A 20,229-nucleotide genomic window follows, 5' to 3' on the forward strand; every position below is an offset into this window, starting at 1 on the left:
AAGGTGAATGGTCAGGCAGTCGAGCGGAAGCGTAGGGGCGGATGGTCGGAAGGTGATTGGATGGAGCGGAGCGGAGTGATCAGAAAGCAGGAAATATGTAGGGTCGGGCGGAGCGGATATTGATATGTCGGAGCGGTCGGATCAGGTATATGACAGCCTTATACCTTGATTGAGTCATGGGCAGAGGAATGTACCTGATGTCAAAGATACATATTTAGAGGCAGATGAGTGTAGATGAAGGCAGAGGACTATGAATGAGGGTGGAGGATGATAACTGAGGGCAGAAGGGACTTGTATGGATTGTTGATATGACAGATATTGAAGAAGATAAACTCAAAGTTGACAATGGTTCAGGATGTTTCAGGACTGCTGAACCAAAACGGAACTGTTCTGAATGAGTGAGAACTGAGAACCAGTTTCAGGTCCAGTTCTGGTTGGTGTGACAACCATGGACCAAACCACAGAGAACTGGACCAAAAGTCTGGTTCAAACCATGGTTCTGGACCAGACTGTGGCAGCACTAACCAGGGTGAACTCATGATCTTTCTATTACATATCAGAGTCTTCAATGGCACAAAATCCATCAGCATCAAATTCACAGGGCACTTCATCAAAATCATGAGCAACAAGACCAATAGCCCTGAAATACCTGTGCTATTGTTGGCATTGGTTGTGATGGCAGTAATGTCCTTCTGTCTAGGTCTTTGCACAGTGCTAACTCATTTTCAAGATCTATGCAGGCCTTTTTTGGAAGACACTTTGTTCTCTGGGGAAGTTCAACTTTACAGGGAATCAATTCAGTGAAACATATATCTTTCATGTGAAGTTCCTCAAGGACTTAAGGAGAACGTGCCAAAGAAGTTTCACTACATGATGGCTGACATTTATGAAGCCATACAGTAAGTTTTGCTGGTGTGCATGGTGCTACTTTGACTTGGATATTGATGCTACTGGCAGGATCTTGAAACAGAAGGGCAGTGAAAATCTGGCCAATGAGCATAGAAAGGCACTGGCACTACTTGACCTTGATGGCATGGGTGAGGATTAGCTTCTAGTACTGCATGTTGTCTAAAATTTCTGCTGGAGGAAACATGACAGAAAACCAATCTGGACCTTATGTTTCCGCCAAATTTCCACCACTGTTCTCCTCCAGCAGAGAGATGGCTGTTTTTTCTGCTTTTCTGCCAGCTCACCAACGCCTTCTGGACCATTAGTATCTGATGGCAGATATCTTGGGTCTGGGGGGCCTGGTTAACCACAGCTGCAATTATTAATATTATATTGTACTGCTCGACTTAAAATGGCAATTGCTTGCAATATATGAATAAATGAATATTATTGAATATTAAGTAATACAATTCACTTAGTATATACGCGACACCCTGCACTGCACCGCCGCCAGCTCATTTGCCTATTGTCTGAAAGCCTGGCAATCATGCCTTGCAAGTGCTGTTGTGGGTGATCATCGTGGTACCCATATGATCTGCTTACACCCGTGGCACTGGTACTGACTATAGCAATAACAACAGTAAACATTCCTGGATGTGTGGTGCTTATCAGTTGATGGTTCGGTGTTGGTAGATAGATGTACATACCTCCAACTATCCACATGACCACAATGAGAAGTATATGCCTTATGTGGTACAGAAAGTCAAGATGTGACGAACATGCAAGTTACAAAGATGGTACACACCAGGTACAAATCATACAATATTTGTGCCACCACATATCATCTATATGGGCCTCATGTTAGTCAAACAAAGAAGAAGAAAATCAACGATGTACCAGCTATCTGCATACAAGAGTAGTCCATCCCTGTATTATAGTAGTCAGACAAAATTTGAGCAATGCTGAAGCCTCGTGTACTAACCAAAGTAGCTAATCAGTGAATATATGCTTGTAGATCCAGAAATCATTGTGAGTGAGTGTTAAGACCGTGCTCAGGGTAAAGCAGAGTCTGGGGGGCTTGGCTTCAGCTCGTACGCTGCGCCCCTTACCCGAGTATGTGCCCCTAATTTCGGGATGTAGTCTGATGCGAGTTCTATGAGTTCTGACAGGACGTTGGACTACTAGGTGAGCATGGGAAAGTCGGGCGGGGGTTCTGCCCTACAGGAGAGAGGCGGGGACTACTGGGGTCGGAACCCACAGTAGGAACGGAGTGGGAGGAACTGCTCGGATGAAGTCCGAAGCAGAGCGGAACTGAGGGGATGGATGCGAGAGTGCGGGGATTGGATCCGACGCACGGGAAAGTGCAGCCGATGCACAGGGAGTCGGATGAGTGGAGGAACAGAGGAATGGGGGGATGGAGGAACAGCGGAACCCGCAGAATAGCAGAACCCGCGGAAGAGCGGAACCCGTGGAATAGTGGAACCAGCGGAATAGAGGAATGGGGAAGCAGGGAAGTGGAGGGTCAGAGGACAGCCGACCTAGGGAGTCAATCCCCTAGGCCGGGAAACAGGAGTCTGACTTGGGAAAGACTTTTAAGTCAAAGGACAGAAGAGCAGGGCTTAGAAAAGGTAATATTCAGACTAAGGATCTACAGACAGATGTACATATGTTTATATACTCTAGGTAAGTAGCATAGCATAGCAGAAGGCTATGTGCTGAGTGTACAGGATTACAAGAGAGATGACTGAGACATATGAGAAAAGGCTCGGGGAATAGTATGTACGTGACAGATCAGAAATCGCTAGGGTATAGGGATTACCGGTGATCCGAAAAGCGGAACTACAATACTAAACGGGGATAGGACCAGTTGTGTGGTTCCTAGTCTAGGAGTGGACTGGTCAGGCGGTTGGGCGGACTAATAGTCAGGTGGGGCAATACAAGCGGAACTGAAGGAACCAGGCGGGTCAGAAAAGCGGAGGGAGTAGGAGTAGGATCGGGCAGACCGATAGGGCGGAGGAGCGGAACCCCAGATAGGGTCGGATGGAAGGGGTATGGGGTCGGATGACATAGGGGTAGCGTCAGAAAAGCAGAACAGGGTCGGACGGGGGTAGCAGGGCTAATCCTACTGAGATGCACTTTGTGCATTGTCGGGGAAGGTGGAATGAAGCGGACGGGGAAACAGGGGGTCGGGCCAGCAGTGGGGATGCTCATAGGAGGTACTGGGGGTACTCGGATCCGGTATATGACAGTGAGAGCCTGCACATGGCAACTGCACATACTGGATATAACCTCCCTTGTGTATGCATGCCTCAGATATGTCGTGACCAAGGTTGTTCTCTCAATGTTCAACTAGTAGTCAGTGCATATATGAACTGTAAGCATCAAGAATGAGACTCACCTCTGAGACAGCGAGTGACATCAGCTCAATCAGTGGTCCTGTCAACACGTATGGGTAAGGCCATACATGGTGGTAAGCCAGATAATCGACATGCAAGATGAGAGCAAGATAGATTAAAACTCCGCCAGCACCTTATGGTACCAAGTACCACCACTGGCCCCTAGTGCATTCAAGCTGTTCACTGCACAGGGCGCTAGGTCAGTTGGTTTCCTTTCTTAGACTTAGATAAGTGTTTAGCAGATCTTGAGCATGACAGTAAATTGAGGGGTCAAGTTTCTAACATTGTCACCACTGACCAATACTTGATGGTGTTGAAGGTGGGCAAAAAAATTTAGACCCCTAGATTTCCAACATTTTCATGGCTGACTGATACTTGATTGCAGTGAAGATGGCAGAGTTTTTCAGCCCCCCCAGATTCCAGCCACTTCAGTCTTCTCTGCCGCTGGAATTTTTGAACAACACACAGTGTAGTATGGTGCTGATCTATACCTGTAAATAGTGCAGATTCATTGATCACTACTTTTTGCATACCCTGGTTTTCAGCTGCTTAGTCCACATATTTCTGGTCACTTTTATATACATATTTTAATCAAATGCTATTATTTTTTCTTGTAACACTGTCTGATGCACATGATTTGCTTCAACATATACTTTCTGCAATTCTGTCATATACCGGATCCGAGTACCCCCAGTACCTCCTATGAGCATCCCCACTGCTGGCCCAACCCCCTGTTTCCCTGTCCACTCCATTCCTCCTTTCCCAACATTGCACAAAGTGCATCTCAGCAGGATTAGCCCTGCTACCTCCGCCCCAACTCCGTTCCGCTCTTCCGACATTACCCCTATGTCCTCCGACACCATACCCCTTCCATCCGACCCTATCTGGGGTTCCACTCCTCCACCCTATCGGTCCGCCCGATCCTATTCCTACTCCCTCCGCTTTTCCGACCGCCTCGGTTCCGCTCGTGTTAGCCCATCCGACCACCTCACCGGTTCACTCCTAGACTAGGAACCACTCAACTGGTCCTATCCCTGTTTAGTATTATAGTTCCGCTTTTCGGGTTCCCGGTAATCCCTATACCCTAGCGATTCTGATCTGTCGCGTACATACTATTCCCCGAGCCTTATTCTCGTATGTCCCAGTCATCCTATTGTAATCCTGTACACTCAGCACATAGCCTTCTGCTATGCTATGCTCATCACTTAGAGTATATAAACATATGTACATTTGTCTGTAGATACTCAGTCTGAATATTACCTTTTCTAAGCCCTGCTCTTCTGCCCTTTGACTTAAAGCTTTTCCCAAGTCAAACTCCTGTTTCCCGGCCTAGGGGATTGACTCCCTAGGTCGACTGTCCTCCAACCCTCCGTTTCCCCGCTTCCCCGTTCCTCCGTCCCACTGGTTCCGCTGGTTCCACTGGTTCCGCTATTCCGCGGGTTCCGCTATTCCGCGGGTTCTGCTATACTGTGGGTTCCGCTGTTCCTCTGTCCCTCTGTCCCTCTGTCCCTCTGTCCCCCCATTCCTACATTCCTCCGTTCCTCCACTCGTCCGACTTCCTGTGCATCGGAAATAATCCCCGCACTCTCGCATCCGTCCCCTCCGTTCCGCTCTGCTTCGGACTTCATCCGAGCAGTTCCTCCCACTCTGTTCCTACTGTGGGTTCCGACCCCAGTAGTCCCCCGCCTCTCTCCTGTTGGGCGGAACCCCCGCCCGACTCTCCCGTGCTCACCTAGTAGTCCGACGGTCCTCCTTCAGAGGATCCCCGTTCCAACGTCCTGTCGGAACTCATAGAACTCGCATCAGACTACATCCCAAAATTAGGGGCATGTACTCGGGTAAGGGGCGCAGCGCACGAGCTGAAGCCAAGCCCCCCAGCCTCCGCTTTACCCCTGAGCACGGTCTTAACAAATTCACAACAATCACTTGAAATATCAACTAATTCTTGATAACTATGCATTATTGTCAAGGGGGTACAAAAGTACTTCTACATGCCATAATTTTCCCAAGGCTGAGAATTTGTGATAATAATCGAGTATTACTGTGATTCAATTGAATTTGTCTCAGGAGGCTTTTCCTGATGTCATGGACTTCACGATCCATCTATGTATCAATATCCACATCCACTACATTCCCTCAGCAATATTTTACACAGTGTTAATGATTTGCATTTATTTCTATATAATTCTCTGTACATACTGTAGCTCACAGATTTACTAGTAGCATCCTAATCAAATTCTGTTGAAGTTCACAAATCATGAATCTAATGTCTGCCGAGCGGATTGTAAATTCGGCCAGTGTGACTCATGATATAGAGGCTCATCACGAATAGACGATAGTAGTGCAAGGGGACAAAATCCCATCACTTGAACGACCGACCTCATCATTACCACTCTGGAGTCTGACATGGGCAGACCGGGAACAAACTTGACCATTAAAATGTCACGTGGGCCATAGAGTGGCATTTCTGCCATCTTCTCAGTTCTGTTTCACAAACTCACCGCAAGTCACAGCCTAATCATTAGAGCGGTCTATGATCCAGTAGTAGGTTGTGCTGATTCTCTTCAGTGAGATGTACTAACAGGAGTGCCAGCTTGATTTTGAAGACAAACCTCTGGATGACGAGAGGGGTCTGTGTCGGAGGAAGACTCGGAGGAAGATGACAACAGCGATGCCGACCAATTCGAGGATGCTCTTGAGAAGCTTACTATAACTGAGCCATTGGCGGCAGCGGTTGCAACAGTAGCATGAGATAAACTCCTTCGCTCATTCCATCTCGACCATTGTTTCAGATGGTGCTGGATGATATTCTAAGGCCCCATAAAAGTACAATATTAATGCATGTATGTTGTCGAGTATCTTCTATGAATGTTCTCACTAAGTCATTGCTGATCTAAAGCACTAGTTTATCTGTTGGACATAAGATCTGTTTACACGAACCGCATTGTAACCAATTTGCTATCATCGGGAATCAGTTCCCGTTCATTTTCACTGCATGGTAGCGCGTGTGCAGCGACATACAAAAAGGCTATGCTCATTCATTTTCATCATTCTGCAGGCTATACTGTGATAATAATACATTACTCAACCTACAGTAGTAGTGAAATTGTAATACATTAATTACTACATTACATAGCGTCCTTACAGCAATAGCAGCTGATGTATCAGTGATGTATCACTGGTGAATCCAAAAGTGATGCCTTCATCTAGCCCGTTCCTGGTTCTCACGATCCTTTCTTGGTTCTTTTTGATTGTTCCCTCCGTTCTTTTGGTTGTACCTTGATTCTTCATATTTGTCAGCTGGTACTTTGATTTGGATCCTTGCTTCTCTGTATTTGTCAGCCCTTTATTTCCAACGCTGCGGTATTTTTATCGCCTCATGCAGGTACAGGTGCACTGTTCCCCTTCTTTATATTTGTCAGCATGTTATTTTCAGCACCTGTACAGTTCTTCGGCAACTCGCGAGTTTGCGTTCAAGCGCCACTTGTTAGCGCCACCTCCACTACCCGCACTCATACTCATACCCATACTCACATACCTCTCCCCTCCACCACCTACACTCCTACCACCCGCAGCACTCCCACTCCTATACTCAACCCTTGGTGTTCCCCCAGCAGTAGCAGTATACACACTCCCAGCACTTCCAGCAGCCCTATACTTCCTCAGAGGTGTACGCGTAATCGTATCTGTATCACTAGACGAGCCATCCGATTATGGTGCGAATTTTTGAGAGGGGGGATTACTACCTGGTTGGTTGTTGTTGTTGGGGCTGCACGGGATTATGATGGTGTCGCTGTGTATTGGTTGGTGGGTCCGCCATAAGATCATCTGGTGAGCTCATTTTATTCTCTCGTTTTATTTCTCTCATTATCAGAGTCTGTAGTGCCACTTATTAGTGCTATGCTGACTTTGGCCTGGCTTGTTGTCTGTCCCCGTCATGCAGGAATTCCCATGGGCACTCTAGGTGTGAGGCACAAGCGCCACAGAGCCGAGACGGAGTCTGAATTTGACGCGTCTTCGACAACGCATGTTCCCCCGACTTCTGCCTTCAATGTGCAGAACGCCTCCATTCATCCGCGTGTTTGTACTCTTGTCCTGGTCCTTCTCATACAGGAATTCCCGCTGGTGTCAGTGCAAGATCACTTGGTGAGCTTATTTCATTTCTCTCATTGTCAGTCTGTTACCCATAAATTACTTGTAAAAAAATGGGCGAAACAAAATAAAATTCAGTGGGGCTAATATGTTTTCCTGTGTGTCCTAAATAGGCAAACAGACTTGACTTTGAAGTGCTTGTCCCCTCACGCAACTCTACATTGACAGTTCTTCGGCAATTCGCATGTTTGCGTTCAAAGGCAAGTCTTAAGTGTGAAACACAATCCCAAGACAATCAAAAATTAAATTTCGCAATATGTAATTATATATGTATGCTTGTGCATTATTCAAAACATAATATATCAACACACTGAGATATTCAACCAATAGCGTTGGCAGCGGCAGCTCGAGTTGACTCGAATCGTTGATGTTTACCTCAGCCTGTGACAGTGAGAGTCTGTGGCTCAACTGCATTTACACATGCACGAGCATATTGACTCTTTTTCTGACGCTTAGCGGGAGGTGCATCGTCTATGTTGCTGGAATCCATAGGGACAACTGGATCAGCCGTCATCCCAGAACTTTGCTTGAAAATCGGCGGAGTCGGTGGTAGCGCATGAGCTGGTGAGAGGGTCGGACCGGGAGTGAGGACAACATCGGTTGTAGCAGAAGTAGCTGGCATGGTTTGGCTAGGTGTCATGGTAGCCATTGTCCTGGAGGGGGTGATAGCTGGTATGGTGGAGTTTGGCATGGCGGAGCTTGACATAACGGGTGTCAGAGTAGGTGTTACCAAGGGAGTTGTAACTACCGTCCTAGAGGGACTCGTAGCTGGCGTGGTGGAGCTTGATATAATAGGCGCAGAGGAAGCGGTCAGCGTGGGTGACGAGGACCTGATGGAGTGGTCGAACTGATACCCAATACGAGCAGGGGAAGAGTGGTCGAACTGATAACAAATACGGGGAGGGGAACACAGCATCTCCGCCATGGCATCCTGGGACTGCATCTCGCGAAAAGCATCGTCGAAAGAGTCAAGATTTGAATTCGGATTAAAAAACATAGAAGTGGAGGGAAACACGCCCTCTAGATATGGTAGAGATGGAGGAGGGGAGGGAATGTACCCCTCCGGCATAGGGAGAACGGGCAATTCCAATTCGTGGCCAGTCTCATTATGTTGAGGAGTGGGAGGCAAGTTGCTGAAGAAATCCACTTCAGGTGGCGCAGAAGGGATGATTGGTGTTAATTCTAGTTGTAAGGATGGGGGGCGTGATATATCAGATGGTATGGTCGTAGAGAAATCCTCCATTGTGGGAATATCGTCTGGAGCGGCGGAAAAGCGGAGTAGATCTTCACCCTCAAGACTCTGGGCAACCGTTTCTTTCAGAATCCCAGCCTCAGCTAAACATTGTCAGCGCAATATAGAGAGTATAACATGGAAAAACGTACGAAAAACATGAGAAACGAATTCATAGTAGGGTACCATAACATTGTCGTTGAAATTTGCGAACGCCTGGTTGAAGCGATTACCGAGCTTCATTGATCCTACATGCAAGCTGCTGACATCAATTGTGCCTCCATTGGATGGGTCAGGCCCACCGAGCAGGACACTGAAAGTCCATCCTGTAGCCTCATGAAGCTCTCCGAAGAACGTTGATAGAATTTCCGTAAATCTCAGTACAATTCTGTCTTAAATCAGTAAAGTGTGGGACGGGAAGAGAAGGACACTTACATTTCATTGGTCGCCTCAGATGATTCTCTCCCCTTCGCTGCCTCATGTCTCGCTTCCCTCATCTCTCTGGCAAGTTGCGATATTTCCTCCTTCACATCAGCAGACTCACTCTCCCAGCATTGCGCAATATGTTTTTCGAATCACGCGAAGGTTTGTCTTCTTCAGATCGGGGGCATCAGGTTGTTCTTTCATGGCACTTAGCTCATCTTTTACGCAAGGCTGGACTCGAGATGCGTAATATTTTTTGGTATAGACTTCGCTTTCCTTAAGGGGACGCATTTGGGTCGTTGTTGGGCCTTTGACGATATTCTTGAGAAGTTTGTTGACAACTGAATTCCCTGCAGCATTTGCCTTGTGGGCAACCTTTGAATGACCATTGTCATTACACAATTTGACCATCAAACGCTGAACATGGTGTAAGTCAACAAATAACGCGTGTAAAAGAAGAAACTAACCGTCTGAACTGCCGCCCTGATTTCAGCCTCCTGCTTCAACTGTTCCACTGTCAGCGCCTGACCCACAGGGACAGTTGGATCCAGGGAAGCCCTTGGAGGCCACTGCTCCTCCCATTTTTCAAAGAACGGTTGCCAAAAGTTAGAGTAGTTGCCTTTTTTCTGCCATTCGAGGTATTCGTCACGATATGTCATGATGAAAGATTGTTGGTCGGCAGTTACCCAGGTACGTGGTGCCATCTAACATTTAATATTCAGCCTCATACGTATATCTATAATTAACGACATACCTTTGAGCTCGCGGCAAATGAAAATTGCCAAGTAGACGCCAATAATGCGTAGCCACAGGTGTGTTTTCAAGTTCAGTTCGGCCTTTTCCGTTATGCACAATGATGCGTGATTGAATGTGTGATAGGTGGATCGATGAGGATAGCAGATATGGGATGTTATCATAATTTGGACTGTCTACTAAGACTCTAAGGAATAATGTCTTTGTTTGAGTCTTGGGTAACTTGATGCTTCAGTCTGCAGTTCGCGTGTGCTTCCACTAGGTAGTCTACACCAAGCATAGCGTGAGTAAACACATCATTCAAGTCCGCCAGAACCCTTCGAACACGAGTCACAGAACCCTGCGCACAACTAAGGTCTTGGCCTATCCCACATTTGTCAATAACATCGTTTTCCAAAGACTGCGCACGTTGAAGGAGGTCTTCCAACCCATCATGAGCGGACCGCAGGACATTCAATGAATCAGGCTGATCTGGGTTTGCTATGAAGTGGGTGCATAGGCCCTCTACCAACACTGTGCTTGATTCAGAAGACTCAATCAAGACCTGCAGGCTCGCATCAATATCATCGCAAAGCCTGGCCCTTAAGATCATTTAACGTTATTAAAAGCTGCCGAGATGAACATGACATACCATTTATTTTTGTGAGAGCGTGTCTTGTTTGTCTTGTTTGTCTTGTTCATATCCCGCTTCGCCGGTTTGAGACTCATACTGCCCGAGTAGTAAGTGATTGATTGAGTAGGTGAGAATATACAATTGGGCGACCTACTGATTTAAATCTGATTTGATCCGATATTTAGTACGGATTTCTTCACGATGACTAGATGCGAAATGAGTGGATATACTTCATTCAAACCAGGTAAGCAAAAGATGACATACCAATCATAATATTCTTTCCGGTAATTGCGTGCAGCTTTGACTTTCTGCTCAGGGGTTTGATGCAAACGTGGCCTTCCTACACACTGCGCTTGACCGTCACTGTGCAGGCCAGAAGTTAGGTGATGTCGTGATTTCAAGCGGTAAGTGTCTTACTTGTATTCCTTTCCCTCGCATGTTTCCTCCATTTTTTGCCGTTTTTGCGCACATAACCTATCACGGTTACTGAATGTTGAATTTAGTTCTGCCATCGACAATATGACGATAAAGTGAAGTGTACCGTGCATAGTAAGCGCGCCGATGACCCCGTGCGGCCTCCACTTTTTCTTCTTCAGTGTTGTATAGACGTGGTCGTGCCATGTGCGGGAATGTGGGTTGAACGTAAGTGGGTTCAGATACTCAATTTGTGTGTAGGAGTTTTGAACCGTTTCATGTAGGAGTTTAATTTGGAGTTTTATGCGATTTTATCCCACCTTTCCTTGATTTAACCTCAACTAACCATCCTCTTACAGTTTTCAACCATTACCCAACAACTACTACATACTCGCAGGTGAGTCTTCATTGCAGAACATGTCGATCGCTAAAATCAACCATTGTATAGCTCAATGAACATGCCATCCAGGCCTGCTCCAGTAATCCCTCCACCACCACCTCCTTCCCCAGTGTCCGTAGAGTATTGCTACTACAACAGAGTAGGTTTGAATCCTTCGGACCAGTCTTTATGCTAATTCACCACTGGCAGCCCAATATGCCGACCCTCTTAGAGCTTGTCAAGACTGCAAGAGCTCGGTTGCTACTTCACATGCAGGAGGCGAAGTCGAGACAGGAAGCGAAGTCAAGATGGGAGGCTATTGTTGCAGAGGCCGCTGCTTAGGTTCATTTCCGCATATAAACATATTTGTCAATACAGACTATCGCTCTCAAGGTCCTGAAGCAGAGAGATACTCATGCACTGGACCTCCACACAGATTCCCTCTGACAGCTATAACATAACACATCCTCTGAAAAACTACGTGCTACAATTACAATACCTGGATGGCATCACGACGCTCTATCGCGGCCTTCATGATGTTCATGCCCTTCTCGATACTGTCCACCTTGTGAAAGATACTGCGGGAGACGCCAAGCACCTTCGGACTGGTAGCATCCCTGCAATGAAGAAATTAGTATTAGAACACAGAATGCGAAATAAAAAATTCACCAGCCTGAAAGATGCCAATGTATCGACCCCTGGTGATACAATAGAAGGGTGCCTGGGCATCGGCGGCGGTGTGGGGAACTCCCCCACTGTAGGCATAAAACCCCATCCTTTCCACATCGTCTCACATCAGTTCCGTGTATTCCGCACGTTCCGCGTTTCCCGCACATCGTCCGATGCGTTCCGCATTCCCACGCATCCTTCGGAACCCGCCCGCACTATCCGATATTCCTGCGCATTGTCGGACAACCTTCGCATGTCCTGTCCCCGTCCTTCCAGGTTCATTGGTACGTTGTATCTCTCTTCCCATTGCTTCTAACGTTATCCAGATCACACTGACACATGCCCTTATGGCACGGACCCCTATTGCGGAGTATTGCGCCCATGTGCACTGCCTGCCTTCACTTCCGCTTCCTGAGAAGTTTACTACCTGTACCTACTGTTCCTTGAAAATAATGTTCCCTATAAGTAGTGGTACTCAGGGCTTGGGTGTTTATTATTGAATCCCATCTTTTACCTTCCCACTTTTCCTTCACCTTACTAGAGGACCGCTTTGACTTATGCCCACTATAAATCTAACCTTGTGATATACTTCCTTCGACTTGACCCACAGGTTCCAACGAATCAGTACGTTCCGCGCTTTATCCGTTTGAGTTCTGTTTCATTCCTTTCCATTCCGCTTGAGTTGCACTTGGGTTCCGCTTGTTCCGCTTGAGTTCCGCTAGTTGCGCTTGGGTTCCGCTTGTTCCGCTTGAGTTCCACTAGTTGCGCTTGTTCCACATTTCTGCGAATCCTCATCCTACCTGTGGTAGGGTTGATTAGGGTCGTTTAGACAGAGACTAGTACTCCCCAGTAGCAATCCCCTTTAGGGTCGAACGTACTTGTTCTCAAGTGAGGCAGCAGGTAGCAAAGACCCAACTGTGTAGTAGATCGATTTCTCGCTGCTGCACTTGTTGTACCCACAGCGGGCACATTGAAGTATGTTTCACGGTGAAAATGTAATATGGAGTTATCCACAAGTGCAGCAGCTGCCATGGCTGAATCCTCATCATCAGAGTCGTCATATTCGTTGAACTCAACCAAGATGGTGGTATGGCCTGTGGGAGCAGCCGCAGTAGGAGCCGGGGTAGTAGGAATGGTAGGATCAGAGGCAGCAGGAATAGCAGGAGCAGCCGCAGTAGGGGTAGAGGGAGTAGGAATGGGAACTTCCATGCTGGTCACAGTGACAGCAGGGGAATTATCGGAAGCCGCGGGGGGAGTGGGCAGGGGCGTTTCAGTGGTGACGGTATCTACATCATTGCAAAAGGTATGTGAGTCATGGTAGTCTCAAGGAACCAAATGGAAGTGATTCACCATCAGGCGTCTCTCCGCTAGTGTTAATGCCAATGCCCAATCCCCTGGACAACGCATTGCTATCCTCAAGGGAGAGACATTGGAGAAATTCGATGAGACCGTCCAGTCGGACAAATACCATGGTGTCTGTCTGAATGGACGAAAATAAGTTCTGGGTCATGACGGTGAGTTCAGCTGGATTTCAAGTAATATGGGTGATGTATCACTCGCCACAAGAAAATTTATCTAGCTCCTGGAGGGCCGGTAGGGTCAGGAATTCGCGATATGGAGGATCACTCCATCATTTGAGAATTTGAGAGATGTAACTACCTTCGAGAGTTGCAGACAAGTCCTTGGAATTAACTGTCACTGATCGTGAGTGAGACTTGGACCAGACGAATTTTCCCAGTGCAAACCTGCTGACTAATCTGAGCAAGTGCGAAATTGGCTTGACTAATCTCAGAGGGCACCATTCAAAGCTCTCAGATCTCAAGCTTCAAGCCTGAAAACGTTCAAGTATGGATGGTCTCAGGTAAGTAAATGAATTTGTGCTCTGAGCCGCTGACATTGTTCAGCTACTAAATCAGCTAGCCTACTACTAAGTTTGATGGCCGACGCCCCAGTACCAGAACCACTTCTGGGGTTCTTTCCCTGTTTCATCCTTCTCGCGGCTCAGTTTACGTCATGTCGCCCAAAACATGTGGCCTTTGATTCTGCATCAGCGTAAAGGAAGGTCAGTCTCTGTGCATATTAGGTGGGGCGCTTACTTACTGCACGAAGTATCAGCATCTCCGCCATGAGTTTAGCAATCGGTCAACTGAATGCGAACGTTCGATCCCACTGTGTATTCGATGGTGGCCAGCAGGGGGAGGTTTTCCGAACGCGGAATTGGGATTGTATTACTGCCCGAACCGTATGAGCTAATACATTGAACTACAGTACACATGCGCCATGGTCGCCCCCCCAAGAGGCTGGCGATTTCGCGCGAGCCCTTTGTCCCTCCCTCTACCGACCCCGAACGACCCCTTATATGATTTCGTGTGGCAGAAATTACCAATGAAGGTAGCACACGTTTACACACAAGCTACATTGAAGGGAGACTTCCTGACAACTTGCCTACTAACAACACATATTTCATAGATGACGAGGTCGGGTGTGCTGGTGACTCGGGCTTTGATGCTGGAGCCATCACAGAAGATATTGTCAGTGACACTCCTTTGGGAAAACGCACTGCAGCAGTGAGTATTCTCCTTCCCTTTCTTTGAGTTGTGATAACTCAGTAGACTCAAGGATGCACCTTTACTCGCATGGATTCCAGAACGTCAAAGTTTTCTGGATGAAATGATGCGCCTCAACGGACATGGATCAGAGGGCATCGCTTGTCAGTGTGGTGATGTATCACCTCAATTCCGGTGTTGCGACTGTTTTGGAATTCAAATGTTCTGCAATGCATGCACGCTACGCAACCACACTTATCTCCCTTTGCATAGGATCGAGGTATGTCTCACGCTTCAGTGCTGATGTCTCACTGATCATATTCAGATGTGGAATGGGTCTTTTTTTCAACGCATCGCGCTCAAAAGCCTCAGAGTTTGCATCCAACTCGGCCATAACCCTGGAGAAAAGTGTTACAATCCTGTTCCCTCTGCTGGTGATGACTTTGTCGTCATTGGACTTGATGGTGTTCATGAGATCGCGCTGGACTTCTGTGGCTGCGCTTCAGCTCGGGTCTGGTACAAACAGTTACTACACGCGCGGTGGTACCCGGCAACCATCTCAGAGCCTCGAACTGCAGCAACGTTCTCGGTTCTGCAGCATTTTCACCTTCTATCCTTCGAGAGCAAAGTGTTATGACTAGCGTTCACCAATAATGATGAAGGCGAGATCACAACCACTAGGACTCGGTCAAGAGGATAGATGAACAAGATAGTATTGAGCGTGAATGTCTAAGTCACTACAAGTGTAGGAAACGAAGAGGTTAAGTCTAAGGAGCACTTACGCTAACTAACCTACTAATATACATAACATTGGATCGGAGATATCTGAGTCTGTAAGTAATCAGCCAATGAGAAAGAGTCGTATGATGCTGCGGATGACTGAGCATGACATCATGATATATAAGCGAATGAGTAAGATGGTTACTAAATAGCTACCCAAACTCCGACCGGTGCTTCTATTGGAAGCGAGATCGTTCTAGCCCGTGGAGTTGGGGAACCAATCGGAGAAGCAGGAGGTGACATGTGAAGTGGTGAAGGTGTGACAGGCAGTGAAGTCACGTGACCGGTTCGGGTATTTGGAGTAGCCGGCGGAAAGCCGAGGAACGAAAAATGATTCGTATTGGGAATTCGTGACATTACCCCCTTTCTAAGGTGAGCATCCTCGCGAACATAGGATGGTCGAATATTTTTCTGTCTCCATTCGAGGAAACCTGGTGTCTGTAGAATTGGAATGATAGAACAAGCGATTCGATGCGATTTTGGAGCATCAGGGTGTGCGGCGTGAAATTCGCTGACTAATCTGGGGGAGTTCTTCAGATTTTCCTCACTTTCCCATGTCGCCTCTTCCAATGGATACCCCTTCCATTTTACTCTGTATTCTAGTTTCCGTCGGTGTATTCTGCTGCTTATTACTCGTTCTACTTGATACTCTGCTTCAGATTGGACTATTTCTGGGGGTGGACGTATGGGGGCGATTCGCGGCGTTAGTGTGGAAGTTTTGTGGGGTGTGAGTAATCCCACATGAAATACCGGATGGATCTGATATGTTTGTGGCAATTTGATCCGGTAGTTTAAATCGCCTATTCGCTCAAGTATTTCGAAAGGGCCAAGACGGCGATCCGACAACTTCTGACTTGGGCACCGTTGTTTGATATTTTTGGCGTCTAGCCAAACCTTCTGTCCAACTTCCAATATAGGTGCGTCTTTTACTCCATGATCATAGAACCGCTTCATTCGGTCATTTGCTATTTCTAGCGTTGCCTTGGCTTCTCCCTGTGCTTCCTTCATTTCTGCTAGTCTTTCATCGGCTAGAGGGATTGTGTTAGAGGAGTTAGGGGAAATGACGAATTCAGGGTTGTAGCTGTAGAGGGTTTTGAATGGAGAATGTCCAGTAGTTGTAACGGAATTATTATGTGTAAATTCTGCAATAGGGAGCCATGATACCCAGTCATTCTGACGGTAGGACGTGAAGAGTCGAAGATATTGTTCTACTTCTGCATTGACTCGTTCAGTTTGTCCGTCTGTTTGAGGGTGATATGCTGTTGACATGGACCACTTGGTTCCTAATCTTTTCGAGACTTCTTGCATGAATTTGGACACAAATTGTGTTCCCCTATCCGAAATCACCTTCCTTGGTGTTCCGTGCAACTTCCATACATATTGGAGAAATAAGTCCGCGATTCCTTTCGAAGTAACGTCTTTGGTTGTGGGTGCGAGATGGGTTTGCTTAGTGAATCGATCGACTACTACGAAAATGCTATCTTTGCCTTCTGATACGGGGAGATCAGTTATTAGGTCACAGCTAATCATCTGCCATGGACCTTCGGGGATTTCATTAGGCTTTAAGGGTCCGTGGGGTTTAGATGGTAACACCTTTGTTTGCTTGCATCGATCACATCCATCTACGTAATCATTGACCCATTTCTGCATCTGGGGCCACCAATAGTTTCGAGAAACGAGTTCGAGAGTTTTAGCACGTCCCATATGTCCAGCTGCGGGTGAGTCGTGGAAGATCTCTAACACCGAGCGACGTATTTCTTTATTATTGGGAACATAAACCAATCCTCTGAACAGAATGAGTCCATCTTCGGTATTCCATTCTTCCAATCCTCTTCGCAACTGCACAGGGGCTTTCTTAAGGGTTTCAATAGCATTTCGGACTTCCGGATCCAGATCAGTACAGTTTCTGATGCGCTTTAACAGCGATTGTTCTCCTTCTATCAGAATCTGACCTCTTTTTGCGGCTTTGATATGGAAAAACTTGGGTTTTAAAAGCACGCGATCGGAATTGTCGTTTTCTACCCCCCCTCTGTGGTCTGGCCTCCTGGACAGAGCGTCGGCAGTGTCATTAACCTTCCCCGGTTTGTGTTGCAGTGTGAAATTGTATTCTGCAAGAAATAAGGACCACCTTGCTTGCCGACGAGTTAACTTCTGGCTCGTCATGAAGTACTCGAGGTTTTTGTGGTCTGTCCAAATCTCTACCGGGTGAGGTGTGCCTTGCACATAATGCCTCCACTCTTCCAATGCACGGATGATGGCTAAAAGTTCTTTATCGTGGATATCATAGTTTCTCTCTGCATCCTGCATTGATTTACTAAAAAAGGCCACCGGGTGCCAAAGTCCATCGTCTTCCAGTTGAGAAAATACACCACCAGTAGCGTAGTCAGATGCATCGCTTTCTATCTTCTGTTTTTTATTTGCATCTGGCATAACTAGTACTGGTGCGGAAGTAAAATTGTCTTTCAGGGTTCTGAATGCCTTTTCTTGTTTGTCCGTCCATTCCCATGGCACATCCTTCCTGATGAGTTCATTCATGGGTCTGGCAATGTTCGAGAATCCGAGAATGAATCGACGGTAAAAGTTCGCAAATCCCATGAATCGTTGAATGTCCTTAACGCAAGTAGGAGTGGGCCATTCCTGAACTCCCTTGACCTTGACTAGATCCATAGAGACGTGTCCATCTTTGATGATCAAACCGAGAAACTCTACTTCCTTCTTCTCAAAGGAACATTTCTCTGGTTTGAGATAGAGGTCATTGTCCTGGAGTCTTTGTAGTACTTCGCACACTACCTTCCGATGTTTCTCTACATCTTCGTTGGTAAAAACCAAGATATCGTCAATGTAGACTACAACGACCTTGCCTTCCTTTAGATCTTGGAAGATTTGGTCCATCATTGTTTGGAAGGTAGCTGGGGAGTTCGTCATACCAAAGTACATGACAACTGGCTCATGATGTCCGAACGGAGTTTTGAGGGCGGCCTTCCACTGGTCTCCTTCCTTCATTCTGATATTATTGTAACCCCATCGAACGTCCATTTTCGAAAAGAGCTTTGCACCGGAGAGACGATCGATAAGATCTTGAGAACGAGGAAGAGGGTATGCATTTCGGACGGTTTTCTCATTTAACCTCCGATAGTCCATGACGGGTCTGAGCTTTCCGTCCTTCTTAGCAACAAAGAAGAAAGGAGCTGCTACTGGAGATTCAGAATCTCTCAGTTGTCCCAAATCATATTCTTGCTTTAACCACTTTTCGCATGCTTCGTTCTCGACGGGTGACAGGGGATATGCTTTTGCATTGGGAGGGAGATCATTAGGGTCCTTGAGATCTACTTTATGGTCCTACTTTTTTGACTCGGGGAATCGGGTAGATTCTTCTTCGGAGAAGACCTTAAGGTAGTCATGGAGCCAGTCTGGCACCATTTCTTCTATGGGCTTCTTTTCCTTCTTTTTCTCCTCCTGTTGCGCTAACTCTGATGCTACAGAGCTTTTGTACCTGATCCACACATTTCGTGGTGAATCGTCGTCCTCTATCTCCTCGATCTGCACCTTCTGACCAACAGTAGTAGCAAGGTCCGATTGTTCTTCCTTTTCAAGCCTGACAGGTATAGTACCCACATGTCCTTGCATTTTAGAGCTGAGGCTGTTCGATTGAACCTGATGATGGATAGAGGCTTCCTCAATATCCTCATCTTCGTCAACCTCTGTCGGTATCAACTCGGGCAACACCGAAAGGATCGAATAGTTCATGGCTTTTCGTTTCTTCACCTTGGTCTTTTTGTCCTTGACCTTGGCTTCTTGACATTTAACCGGGCAACGGTCTAATGCCACCCTTCCCGCATTCCAATCAATACTGGGGTTGTGGTATCGTAGCCAATCTATTCCAATGATAACATCATCGGTTCCTAGATCTGTGATCAGAAAGGCCACTTCTTCCTCATGATCCCCTATCGTAAGCTTCAGATCTGCGTAACTCGTAATTGGTCCGGCAGAATTGTCTGTTTCATCAATATTACGGATTGACATTGGTCGCAACAACTGTTTGGTTTGGACCTGATTCTTTTCGACAAACTTTTCGCTGATGAAGAGGTTTGTCGCTCCACAGTCTACTAGAGCGTTAATGGCTGCTTTCTTGTGTTTTCCTTCCAATGTAACTGGCAAGTAAAAATGCTCTTTTTTATTTCCAGAACATACTTCTGATACTTCTGTAAACCTAATTGCCGAGTCACCGAGAATGGAAAAATGATTCTGATCTAAGTTCGCAGTCAACTTCGATCCTTTTAAAAACCCTTCTTCTCCGCAACCTTCTCTGGGTTATACATGGATGAGAGGGCGATCCTCTCGTTCACGAGGCGTTCGATATCAGCCAACGTAAGCGGCTTATCGACTGGTTCCTCTGTCTTGGTGGCACGGACGGCTGGCCCTTTTCCCTTATCAAGGGGTGTTCCGAAACAGTTTCTGGCCATGTGCCCGGCCTTGCCACAGCGGTAGCATTTGAACTCTCCCGGGCCCTCGCGCTGCTGGGATCCTCCTGCTGTCTTCGCCGCATCTACGTCCATTGTGTTTCCTCCTTGCGACGTGGTTTTGGGTGCTGCTGGTGCAGATGTTGCAGCAGTCCCTTGACCCCATTGACGACGAGGCGTCCAGCCTTGTTTCTTTTCATAGTCAAGTTCTTCTAGGTTCTGCCCGATGATGAGCGACTCCATGATCAACTGCTCCAGCGTCTCTTTTCTGTTTGGCGGGATATAGGCCAACTGGTTCCTAACCCGTTGGTCAAATCCAAAGCGAAGCTTGCGCATCAACTCGTAGTCGGAGAAGTGACAGAAGGAAATTTTCTGTCGGAAAAGGGAAATGTACTCCGCAACGGAGCGGTTCCCTTGTCGGAGAGCTTCTAACTCCCTTGCCGCCTTCTCTTCTTTGTTGATGGTGGTCCACATGACCTTCATATTGCTTTTGACGCAAGCGTAAGAGCCGAGCACACCACTAAG

General features: G+C 47.0%; 5 protein-coding genes across 5 annotated transcripts; 3 read left to right on the forward strand and 2 right to left on the reverse strand.

Annotated features, from left to right (window-relative positions):
- Nucleotides 1-345: 345 nt before the first annotated feature.
- On the forward strand, nt 346-1,048 carry EDB91DRAFT_1088323 (uncharacterized protein; the record flags this gene model as incomplete). The annotated part of the gene is made up of 4 exons (XM_041316403.1): nt 346-398; nt 423-700; nt 827-899; nt 958-1,048. 4 exons carry the CDS (start codon nt 346-348, stop codon nt 1,046-1,048), a joined length of 495 nt encoding a protein of 164 aa, XP_041169438.1.
- A 5,615-nt stretch (nt 1,049-6,663) lies between these two features.
- Nucleotides 6,664-7,014, forward strand: EDB91DRAFT_1256316 (uncharacterized protein; the record flags this gene model as incomplete). The annotated part of the gene is made up of 2 exons (XM_041324142.1): nt 6,664-6,669; nt 6,721-7,014. 2 exons carry the CDS (start codon nt 6,664-6,666, stop codon nt 7,012-7,014), a joined length of 300 nt encoding a protein of 99 aa, XP_041169439.1.
- A 798-nt stretch (nt 7,015-7,812) lies between these two features.
- EDB91DRAFT_1256317 (uncharacterized protein) lies at nt 7,813-9,749 on the reverse strand (the record flags this gene model as incomplete). Its single annotated transcript, XM_041324143.1, has 5 exons — nt 7,813-8,771; nt 8,820-9,055; nt 9,103-9,191; nt 9,247-9,507; nt 9,558-9,749. 5 exons carry the CDS (start codon nt 9,747-9,749, stop codon nt 7,813-7,815), a joined length of 1,737 nt encoding a protein of 578 aa, XP_041169440.1.
- A 2,790-nt stretch (nt 9,750-12,539) lies between these two features.
- On the reverse strand, nt 12,540-13,428 carry EDB91DRAFT_1256320 (uncharacterized protein; the record flags this gene model as incomplete). Its single annotated transcript, XM_041324144.1, has 3 exons — nt 12,540-12,718; nt 12,797-13,204; nt 13,269-13,428. 3 exons carry the CDS (start codon nt 13,426-13,428, stop codon nt 12,540-12,542), a joined length of 747 nt encoding a protein of 248 aa, XP_041169441.1.
- Nucleotides 13,429-14,576: 1,148 nt separating this feature from the next.
- EDB91DRAFT_1064219 (uncharacterized protein) lies at nt 14,577-15,101 on the forward strand (the record flags this gene model as incomplete). The annotated part of the gene is made up of 2 exons (XM_041314673.1): nt 14,577-14,744; nt 14,790-15,101. Coding segments are annotated over 2 exons (480 nt in total), but the record flags the coding sequence as incomplete, so codon positions are not given.
- Nucleotides 15,102-20,229: the final 5,128 nt, after the last annotated feature.

Source organism: Suillus paluster (assembly GCF_016628075.1).
Source record: "Suillus paluster strain FC165 chromosome Unknown EDB91scaffold_184, whole genome shotgun sequence".
Classification (NCBI taxonomy): Eukaryota; Fungi; Basidiomycota; class Agaricomycetes; order Boletales; family Suillaceae; genus Suillus; species Suillus paluster.